The sequence below is a fragment of the Rutidosis leptorrhynchoides genome, chromosome 6, assembly GCF_046630445.1.
Source record: "Rutidosis leptorrhynchoides isolate AG116_Rl617_1_P2 chromosome 6, CSIRO_AGI_Rlap_v1, whole genome shotgun sequence".
NCBI lineage: Eukaryota > Viridiplantae > Streptophyta > Magnoliopsida > Asterales > Asteraceae > Rutidosis > Rutidosis leptorrhynchoides.
The window spans coordinates 399939140-399950796 of NC_092338.1; the positions used below are offsets into that span (position 1 = coordinate 399939140).

General features: G+C 32.3%; 2 protein-coding genes across 4 annotated transcripts; one reads left to right on the top strand and one right to left on the bottom strand.

Moving 5' to 3' along the window:
* Window positions 1–3341: 3341 nt before the first annotated feature.
* On the top strand, window positions 3342–4564 carry LOC139855043 (uncharacterized). The gene is made up of 3 exons (XM_071844303.1): window positions 3342–3401; window positions 3598–3611; window positions 3718–4564. Exons 1-3 carry the CDS (start codon window positions 3342–3344, stop codon window positions 4562–4564), a joined length of 921 nt encoding a protein of 306 aa, XP_071700404.1.
* Window positions 4565–5466: 902 nt separating this feature from the next.
* On the bottom strand, window positions 5467–10389 carry LOC139852923 (pectinesterase-like). 3 transcript variants are annotated; one of them, XM_071842264.1, is made up of 5 exons: window positions 10356–10389; window positions 9730–9917; window positions 9273–9415; window positions 6647–7972; window positions 5467–6298 (listed from the first exon to the last, which is right to left on the bottom strand). In XM_071842264.1, the coding sequence occupies exons 4-5, from the start codon at window positions 7860–7862 to the stop codon at window positions 5601–5603; spliced, it is 1914 nt and encodes a 637-aa protein (XP_071698365.1). In that variant the 5' UTR covers window positions 7863–7972; window positions 9273–9415; window positions 9730–9917; window positions 10356–10389; the 3' UTR covers window positions 5467–5600. The 3 variants fall into 3 exon arrangements, with proteins under 3 accessions (XP_071698365.1, XP_071698369.1, XP_071698364.1); XM_071842268.1 differs by having other exon boundaries at window positions 9730–9932; XM_071842263.1 differs by lacking the exons at window positions 9273–9415; window positions 9730–9917; window positions 10356–10389 and having other exon boundaries at window positions 6647–7985.
* Window positions 10390–11657: the final 1268 nt, after the last annotated feature.

Sequence of the window (11657 nt, forward strand, 5' to 3'; positions counted from 1 at the left end):
GGGTGCATTCTTTTTATTAGAGGCTTTTAAAGGTAGTCTTTTTATTTTATTTTAAAATTATTATTATTATTATTATTATTATTATTATTATTATTATTATTATTATTATTATTATTATTATTATTATTATTATTATTATTATTATTATTATTATTATTATTATTGTTATTATGATTATTATTCTATTGTTATTGTTATTGCTATTATTAATAATTACAATTACAATTGTTATTATACATACTAAGATTAATAATATAACTCGTATTATTATTAATATCATTATCATTATCATTACTAGATTTATCACTAAATATTATTAGTATCATCATTAATATTAGTATTAGTTTAAATATGATTTATATAATTATTACTACTAATTTTATCATTTTAAGTATCGTTATTAATATTATGATTAATTATTATTATTGTTGATACTGTTAGTGTTATAGTTATTAGTAATAATATCATATTTAAATTTATAAGTATTAGACATGTTATTAACATTAGTATTACTAAGATTATTATAAACTCTATCATTTAAGTATTATTATTTTTAGTATTATCAATAATATTAACATTAAGATTTTATTGAAAATAAAAGTTAAGGATATTATTAAGATTATAAATATGTATTAATCGTATAACAATTTGTATATAAATATTCATAAATGACAAGTTAGATATTTTTAAAATAACACTAATATTAGATAAATATAACTACATATATTAAACATTTTAGATATATACACAAAACTAAATAAGTATAATATATAATTTCAGATATAATATATAAATTTGTTCGATTACGATTATATATTTTAATATATATATATAAATGATATAGGTTCTTGAATCCAAGGCCAACCCTGCATTGTTCAATATCGTCATATGTATTTTTACTACAAAATAAAGTATTGTGAGTTTCATTTGCTCCCTTTTTAAATGCTTTTGCAATATATATTTTTGGGAATGAGAATACATGCGCTGCTTTTATAACTGTTTTACGAAATAGACACAAATACTTAAAACTACATTGTATGGTTGGATTATTATACCGAATATCGCCCCTTCAAGTCTGGTAACCTAAGAATTAGGGAAATGACCCCTAATTGACGCGAATCCTAATGATAGATCTATGGGCCTAACAAACCCCATTCTGGAATTTGGAATGCTTTAGTACTTCGATTTAAATGGTGATTGCGATTGCCAATATTATGGCATACTTGCGAGTATGCGGGGTATATTCTATATGATTATGTTAATGTCGGTTACCAGGTGTTCATCAAACGAATGAATTTTTATACACTTGCGAGTGTAAGGTTGTTTATGAAAAATGAAATTTTGTGGTCTATTAAAATTGTGGAAATGATTGATTATGATAAACTAATGAACTCACCAACCTTTTGGTTGACACTTTAAAGCATGTTTATTCTCAGGTATGAAAGAAATCTTCCGCTGTGCATTTGCTCATTTTAGAGATATTACTTGGAGTCATTCATGACATATTTCAAAAGACGTTGCATTCGAGTCGTTGAGTTCATCAAGATTATTATTAAGTCAATTATTAGTTGAATATATTATGAAATGGTATGCATGCCGTCAACTTTCGATGTAATGAAAGTTTGTCTTTTAAAAACGAATGCAATGTTTGTAAAATGTATCATATAGAGGTCAAGTACCTCGCGATGTAACCAAATGTAATGTATTCGTCCAGATGGATTAGGACGGGTCATGAAACGGATGGTTTCGTTCCTTTCATCCTCGTGTATTTTACAGTTTTTTGTATGGTTTTGATCGGGTTGTTAGGGAGACTCATTTCGTTAATAGATAATTTTTGTTTAGATGCTTGCTTTCTAGGTACTAGCTTCACTGTTTTCTCTGGTCCTTTTGTATTTTTGTTGAGGACTTTTTCGTTTTCCTTTGGAAAATGATCTCGCTTCTAAATGAGTTTATGTTTTTTCGACGAAAAAACTATCTTTCTATTTCAACTTTAACATTAAATATTCTTGTTTGTTATATAATATTTGATAAAAAGTATACTAATAAAAAATTTATTTAAAACGTTGTACATTCATATAAATTTGATTAATATTGTATAAAACAAACAAAAGTATTTTAAGTTAAAATTGTGAAGAAAAAAAATTAAAAAGTCAAATGTGATATTTATATTGATTTACTAGTATAACGTATTTTGAGTAATTTAATTTAGATACGAATGTAGTACTATTTTATGAATAAGATTTTTGATATTATTTAAAGAAATTTGGTGATCGATCGCGGGTAAAGATTTTTGATTTTATCCGCCCATCACGGGTGCGAATACCCGCGGATCTCGAATTTTTTTAGATCCATTGCCATCCCTAATTTTGAGTGGCCGTGTGTATTTTCAAAAAGTAGTATGTTTGTAGATGGTACTTTAGAGACTTGGGATAATAACAAGGTTGCACGTTGCTGCGAGTGTGGTGCCGTATTTTTATGAAAAGTCTTCTGCTTGCGTGTGTGATGTTGTTGACATATTTTACTTAAATTATCTGCATTTTGTAGTAGTAATTTTCCTTTTCTTAAACATTATATATCTTCATTTTGCATCACGAAATCGTTTTTAGCAAAATTGTTATTTTAATAATGTATAATTGCAAACACACATACCAAATCTATATCTATATCTATATATCTATATACTTATATAAAATAGAGTTTAAATTAGCATAATTGTCATTAGGAGAGTATTAATAAGAATTAATGACAAGTGGAATTTACACATGTTATATCCTCATAATTTTTTATAATAACAAGTTAATAAAAAAAAAACAATAACTGAGAAGAAAATTAAATTTAATTGGAATGATTAAAAAATATATTGATGATAAAAAATATATCAATCAATGAAACGTATTAATATGAACTAATTAAAAAATATACACCATCATTTTATTCAAAAAACTTATCACTTCCGTTTTAATACTTCTCTATTATCACAACTAAATGCACCACCATATAAGTTGGCATTGATAATCTTAACTCTAACACATATCTCTCTTCATGTTTGTAATCTATATCTATCCAACCCGTATCGATAACTTGGTTGTAATATATATCTATGCATGTCTATATATATGATTTTGGAACGGTTTGAGTTGACGTGCAACGCACGGGCTCAAAACCTAGTATTGGTATAAAACTTAATCACTTGCCTTTTTAAAATTTTTAAGTAAATAAAAAATCGCAAACATAGTGTAACTAATAGAAGAAATGAAAAAAAAAAAAAAAAAAAAAAAAAAAAGGAGGATAAGATCTTTGTTAAAAAAAAGTTATTTGGTAAATGGAAAAAAAGTTGTGCCATGAGATTTCGAACTCTGAGATGTCTTGAAAAGAAACAAGGTTTATTACCAGCAAGGCTGGTATGCTATTTGCTTTCATTGACGCGAACTAAATTTATAATGTCAGAGATGACATGTTATTGGGGGAAAAATTTAAAAGGCTATGAACAATAATAATATATATATGCTTTAGTATATAAGGTTAATAAAGAACAAATGAGACTTATATTTATGGCCCTTGTTAATTAATAAATGTTACTCCGTATAATGTTACTAGATGCTCAAAAAAATGTGAAAAAAAAAAAAATCGACCTTTACCTCACACTGACTAATATGAGAACAAATGAGACTTATATTTATGGCCCTAGTTAATTAATAAATGTTATAATGTTACTAGCTTGCTCGGTGATCAACCGCTTTGTGTTAGATATAATAGAATTTTCAGGCTCGAAGTCAACAAAGACGCTACGATTCGGGACAGAATTTTACGTAACAGTGCAGGTTTGGATTACTCGTGGAATTGGAATCGCGAACCAAGAGGCAGATCAGAAGCTGAATTGCACTCACTAATAGGAGAAATATCATCTTTCGGTTTCGGCAGCTACGAGAATGATTCATGGAAGTGGCTGGAACATAGCAGCGGGATACTTCACACACACGCACTTGCTACGATTATCAACAACAAACTTCTGGTTAACTCCTTCTCAAGTGTTGCAACGCTTCGCAATCGCCTTTTACCGCAAAAAATTGAGGTGTTTATATGGCGAGCTCAAAGAAACCGCCTCCCAGTTAGAACCGAGTTAGACAAAAGAGGCATCGACCTTGATTCGGCTAGATGCCCGGTTTGTGACAATGAGGTTGAAACGCTAGAACACATGCTTATTCATTGCACCTTCGCAAAGGATCTATGGCTTCGTTTCTTCAAGTGGTGGAAAGTCGACAATTTTCAAATACAGTCGGTGAACGATATAGCTTCCGGCCCCATGTCTCATTCACACAACTTTCCAAACCCTGACCTGATGACTGCAAGTATGTGGGTATGTGCATACAAAATTTGGTATAACAGGAATAACAAGCTGTTTAACAAAACAGATGGGTCAAGCTCGTTTGTTCTACAAGAAGTCCAATCGTGTAGTTTCAAGTGGATTTCAATCCGAGATAAGAAACACTCGCTCGACTGGATCCAATGGTTCACAAAACCCATCGAATGCAAGAGGATTAGGCTAATTTTTAGTCGGTTGTAGGCAGTATACGAAGTCCAGTTAGTCGCATGCTAGTTTCCTGTGTTTCGAACAATTCGTTTTCTTTTCGTTTCGTTATTTTATCCCTCTTCTCAGCCTTCTCTCAAGGCTCACTGTAATGTAAAGGTCTTTTCTTTTTAATGAAATTTGCTTTTCAAAAAAAAAAATATATATATATATATATATGAGGCAGCAAAATTGCATAACTTACGGTTAGGAGCATGAGACTGAAATTTAACATATAACCTCCGCTTAGGAATATGAAACTGAAATTGAACATATAACTTCCGCTTTATGAAACCAGTGTCCAAACTGAATATGGTTAATGGGACATCCTACAGCTTGACGGGGTATATTGGAATATACATAAGCACAGGGAACCAATATGTAATTATCTGAAAGCCAGGGTTGAACAATTTATTTATGTTATAGCTCTAGGATCTATAATGTAAATATGTTGGTTGGATTACTTAAATAGCTCGTTAGAATAGTCAACTACATTTTCTATTTTCATTTTCTTTGCGAAATACTCTGTAAGTTTATGGTTGATTTGATGAAAAATCAAATCTGATAAAAAAAATCTTTTAATGACTCAGCTCACGAATTTATCAAGACTCACGAAGCTACATTTTTGTTGCTATCTTTGAAATATGACATTTTTGTTGCAATCATTTCATCGAACACTTGGCGTGCATAATCTTAGTTTATGAGTTGTCCCGTGTGGAATCGTTAACTGAGTTTCGTAGTTGCATTGGCCAAGGAAAATCGAGGTGTTGGCCCATTAGCTGCCGCCTTGGCTGAGCCTGAGAACGCAACCCGGCTACAATTATCATTGACTACTACTAATCCTCTTATTACTTTCAACTTCAAATTAGTTTGCATAACTTATGTCATTAAACTTTCCATCTATAGAATTACACTTATCAGTACTTCAACCTAAACGCTGTTTAGCAAGTAAACAGTATCTACTAACAAACTTTATACACAAACTTATATCAACTAAGAAAAAGTAACTAGAAATATATTCATGCAAAAACATTTAAATCTTCATCAATCCAGCTTCATAGGGCACATTAGTTGGTTTAATCCATTGATCTCCTTGTATATACGTTCCAGGAGCAAACCTTTGAGCTTCTTGTGGAGATATTTTCTTAATCCCTTTCCACGTAACCCTTTTCGAAGTATCAGCGCCTGGACCTTTATTCTTAAATTCAGCATAATAACACGTGTCTAACGCAAACGTCCCGGCCCACACGGACCACCCTTCCGGATCGATATTCTTGTCAAGAAACGATTGCATGATAATCGTCCTCGAAAACTCCTTCCACGGACGTCCTAGATAAGATTTAGGCATTGGGACCGCGTTCAAGAACGCAGGTTCAGCTGTAATTGTACAACCGTCCATTACAATTCCACCTACTGAATGTTGGTCTTTTCGGCCTTGAGCTGTCACCATACATGCTTGATTGTTCATTGGTTTTCGGATTATCATTTTGCAGTCTTGGAAAACGGCTGCAGCGTTTCCAAATATGAAGTCGATTGTTCCTTTAATTTCACATTGGCGGTAGAATTGGCGATATGAGTGAGTGTAGAGAGTATCTTGATAACCCTCAATTAAACAGTTGTGGAAGATGCTCATATCTGCTGAAACGCGCAAGGCTACTGCTTGATGTTTTTCGGGTCCTGCACTGTTTTCGAACCCTATGTCCTTAGCCATGAACCCGTCCCCGTCAACCGCTGTAAGAAAAAAATAAAAATAAATTTAATGTGTATATATATACACACACACACCTTTGGGTAACATCGAAAGTTTAACGTTTACAAAGTCTATTAATTGTTTATGTTTCAAGGACCTTGATGATATGTCCATAACCATTTTTGTTACATACACAACTACACAACCAATCATGTTTTACAGAGTTGTACTGTACAACATTGTAATGCATGATTGATTGTGTACATAACAAAAATAGTTGTGTACATATTACTCCCCAGGTGATATTCACAGAGACTATTTGTTTATAGACATTACAACTGTTTATGGATGCAACCACTTTATGCATAATACTATCATTTGAAACTTACCTACGGTAGCAGATTTGTATGTGGAGGTTCCGTCGATATAATTCTTCCGTCCCGTAATTTTGGTTTTGGTGGGCCCTTCTCCGATAAAAACAACATTGTCAGTATGTCTAGGAATCGTAACATCTTCTTTGTAGATACCCGCCTTGATAAGTATAATAAATGGTGCGGGTGACCTTTTAGGAGCCGTGTTAACAGCTTGCATGATGGTCTTAAAACCACCCGACCCATCTTGAGCCACAACTGCATTCGGCTTTACAGTTTTAGGATCAACGTTTATTAACGAACGCCTTGAACTATCGGTCCATGAAGGATAAGGTGTATCCGAAAGAAACTCGGGCTCAGCTTGTTCATCAAGTATTCTTTGAATATTCCCCGCTGTTTGCTTCGGATCTTCATTACGTGAGATCGAAAGATCCCCCTTATAATCAACATTAACAGTTTTAGTTTTCGTCGGTTTTGGTTGTTGAACCTCGGTTTGTTGAACAACGACAACGTTGTTAGGCTCCGGTTGAGGATTTTTTACTGTCCAATCGAAAAAATGTCGTTTCTTCTTAGGTTGAATCGGAAGTTGTTGTTGTTGTTGAAGTTGAGTTTGATCAACTCTATAATCAACAACAGTCGTCGATTGACTCGATTCCCTTTTCTCATAATAATCATTATATCTAGGTGGCTTACCACCCGACAACTCAATAACGCCATCGATCATTGCAAGACTGTTTCTCGTATGTTTAACGCCTAAATCCAACAATCTAGTCATTTGTAATCCAGAATCACCAGTAGTATTAACAAATGCATCAAGACAAGTATCTTGATATGTAACAGCACCACTAAGCCAAACCCTAAGCTCAATTGTATGATATTTCAACTTGTTAATGTCAATAACACTAACCCTATCAACCGATTTTTTAAGATCTTCAATCGAAATACTGAGAAGCTCTTTACATTGATCTATCGCGATTACAGCCCTTGGATCTTTTGCGGTTTTTTTAAGGGTGTAAGAATTTTCGATGGCGTAGTGAATTTGATCCATTGCAGTATTAAAACCTCCTAAAATGAGTTCTCTAGGCTTCCTTATTCGTGTTCTTATTCTCTCCAATGTTTCCCTACAAATGTCCCGAAAATCGGTGTATTTGCAAAGAATATATACGGTGGTGGCTGCGATTAAGATGGCCGTTTTTTCGCCACCTGCTTTGTGTAGATCTATTTCATCAGACATGTTTTTTGCAGGGTGATTAAATTTTCTAGAATGGACCAAGGTGCCGACAATAGCTGCCACCACAAGGATCGTAGCAATCGCGATTACAGTAATCTTCTTCTTCTTCCCTCCTTCAAAAGCCATTTTTAATTAATTATTTATATTTTTATAAATTTAAATTTTCTATATTATAAAATAGGTATGGATTCATGAGAATGAGCTCTTGTGAAACCTATTACCTATACATTTATTTATCTACATATACGAGAAACAAACAAACGTTGGGTGTGTACGGTCGGTCGGATTATATTTGTAACATGTGAGGTTTAGAATGAAGGGTGTTGTTTAGTTGCATTTGCATGGAATTCATTAACCTTTGAATTTTGGTGGTGTAAATGTGAAATCATGATTAATCATACATGGTTATATTATATCCATCTATATTTATAGTTCAAGAAGCTGGATTCTACATTCTATATACATTTGAAGAATTGTAACGTATACTATTTAAAGGATAGCTTTGTACTCTATAATATTTACTTGACGGCAGAGGTGTCTTCAGACAAGGGCAATATGGGCAACCGCCTAGGGCCCACATATTTAGAAGGACCCACAAATTTAAATATATATGGAATACAACAAAATAATGTAACTGCTAGGTTTTGAGTTTCAACCTTTGAACATGTCTAAGAAACGAAACAAATAATCACTTGCCCATGACGAAAGTGACCAATTCTTGAATAAACGCATATAAATGTTGTTCATGGACATAAAGAACCTTGAATAAATTTATAACTTCAAAGCCGAACTAAAAGTTCAGAAACTAGGGAAAAAAACTGATTTTAGCATTTTCAAAATCCAGGAGTCAATGATATAATCCGCATAAGACATCGAATATTTACAAAAATCCTCAAGTCTGTACCGAAATTAGTTTCAGCATCTACCCAACTGACCTGTTTCAACCCCCACAACTAATGTTATTATTACATTTCCATGTTTTACATTATTTGTAATCAAGATTGATCAACTCTATAAAAAAGAAGAAAGTAAACTGATTCAGAAGAAAACAATAGATATGGACTCCACTGGAAAGGATAACACACAGAAAGCCACCCGGGAGGGCGAGTAATCCGACCCCATACTCTGATATACGCAGCCCAGCAGGATTACTCCCTGGCTGTTTCCAACCCATCCCTGGCCACCACTAAATATTCGTTCTAGATAGGATTCGAACTTGAGACCTCTTGCAAGGAACTTAGGGCCCCAACCACTGAGCTATCTTGTGATGGAGACTAGCTCAAAGTTTGTAATTGCGCGTTTATTAAATATTTAAAACTTAAGGGAAACTAGCTCAAAATTTGATACAATCTGTCTCCACTTTATGTTTATAGGGCAGGTTACAAATTTAGGTGAACTAACTTGTAATTTTACCTCGATATAGGGATTATGTTACGAATGTTTTCTTGCATTTGTATCAGTGTTTCTCCATGGATTTAAAGCTTCTCGCATCGCCTGAGCTTCAGTTGAATTTTCCCACGCCTTCTTTTCTGACTCAAGAAACGTCACTTTGTCATCTGTACATACAAACCATATTCAAATAAATAATAACTAATAAGTAATAAGAAAAAATACCTTTTAGATGCAAAGAATAGAAGGTACTTGAATAACATCGGCTATTGTTTGAACAAAATAATTAACAGACTAACAGGTCAAAAGCCATTGGAGTTACGATAGTCGAATTTTAGCACAGGTCTTTCGTCAAACACTTTACAAACTACCTCCCATTCATTCATACAGATATATATCGGAAATTGTTAAAACAGCAGATGCCATAACTTCATTAAAAGATGTAATAATCATTAGCAGAGATAGGAAAAGTGTGACTAACAGAATCCAGTTTTAATCATGAAATACTCCATTGATCCTCCGATGGCTGCAGATACAACTGCAATCTTCACGTACCAATCCAGAAACTTCATTGATTTAAACCTTGAAATCATAACTGCAGTTGTATGTTGTAACTAGGGAGTTTGTTAACCCTAGTCCGGTTACTCTAAGGCTTTGATGTACATAAAGCTGAAATCAGAGAAACTGAACAATTTTAATTCAGAAAAATGCAATAATACTACCAAAAAAAACATACCTTTTTTATTTTTATATATATATAAAAATAAATAAATTCAACATAGTTAGCAATTGCATAAAAGATTCATTGAGAAAAAAATTGACAGCAAAGTTTGTGCCAGAATAATCAACATATAGTCAGCGCTTAGTGAATACGATTAAAGCTTATACGCAAATAACAAAAATGATAATTATATGCAGTGAATCGAGTACTTGTCAATTCATCTAAATGGTTACAAATACCTTAAAATCAACAACCTTTGAATAGTCGGGTTAGATGTTAGGGTTACATTTTATATCAGCAAAATTTGCATTATAAACAACAAAGATGATAGAACTTTGATCACGAATTCTTGAATTGAAGAAACAAATTGACCGATGAAAACTTACCTTAGAAAAGCAGAAGAAAAACAAGTTAGGATAGTCGTGAAAGATTAATTTGCTTTTATATTTTTACTCTCTGTAAAAGAAAAAAGAAACATTTTATTGACCGATTCAAATATATTCATGCCGTAAATTTTTCTCGTCTCGATTTTAACTGTGAACTATTCACTCGAAAAACGATTATATTTCGATTGATCAATTGAGGAGATATGAGCTCAACTTTATTTTATTTTTTTGGAAATGAAAACAATTGTATTGTATTAATAAAAATATCCTAGCTTCTATTAGCAGATACAACGACAAAACTAAAACACAACTAAACTAAAAAACCATTCAACACGAGCACACACAATCTACAAAACTACGAACCCGAGAATACAACTAAAACTATTTATTTAATTATCATAGAAAGTGTAGTGATTAGTATGCTAATATTTCTAAAAATTAAAAATCTCACCGTTATTCATCATATAAAAAAATTCACCAGATAATGTTTGTATCAATGATCGTAGCCTCGTAGGTACTTCTTTAAGTAAGTTGCAGTAAATACGAATGTTGTATGTTAGTTTCTTCATATAAATAAATCTAAATTACATTTTTTTTTCTAAACGGTTGAAATTTTATTAACGACGAATGAAAAACTAAATCCAAATGAATATTACAAATAAGTCCTACTGACACGTCATATGATCAAGTGTATAATAACTTAAGTGCAATTAAGGAAAAGTCCAGTCGGGAAATTGATTGTTATTCTTCAATAAACTTGCAAATCATATTGAGGCCTTAATATTTGCGAAGGTGGTTGAAAAAAATCACCAAATTCAACCAGGACATGAATTTGACAAAGTGAACTCTTTGTGAGAAGTGTAAGATTATGCACTGTTCAAGTGGTAAGTACTCCATACATCTCATATTTATTGTTCATTATTTCATTTTTTTAATATTTCAAACTAATTGTCCACTTTATAAATGGAAAATGTGATAAATTTCTTTTGTGCCCCTACTTTATACATGTAAGACAAAATAATTGGTAAAAAGTAAAGGGAAAAACTGGAAAGTTAACAGAATAATACATGTCTCATGTACTTTTTCTTAAACTGTGTAAATTTTATATGTGGATAATAGATTTAGGACGGAGGGAGTAGAAGTATTTGTAGACATATAACTAGTTTTTGTACTTAACATTTGACTTAGACCATCAGTAGTATCAGTATGCGTCAAAGCAACGCCAAAGCCGATGCTTAAATTGATGACAATACCAGCGACTGGTCAAAGGCTAGTCAATATTGCCCCATTTTTCATTTCGTG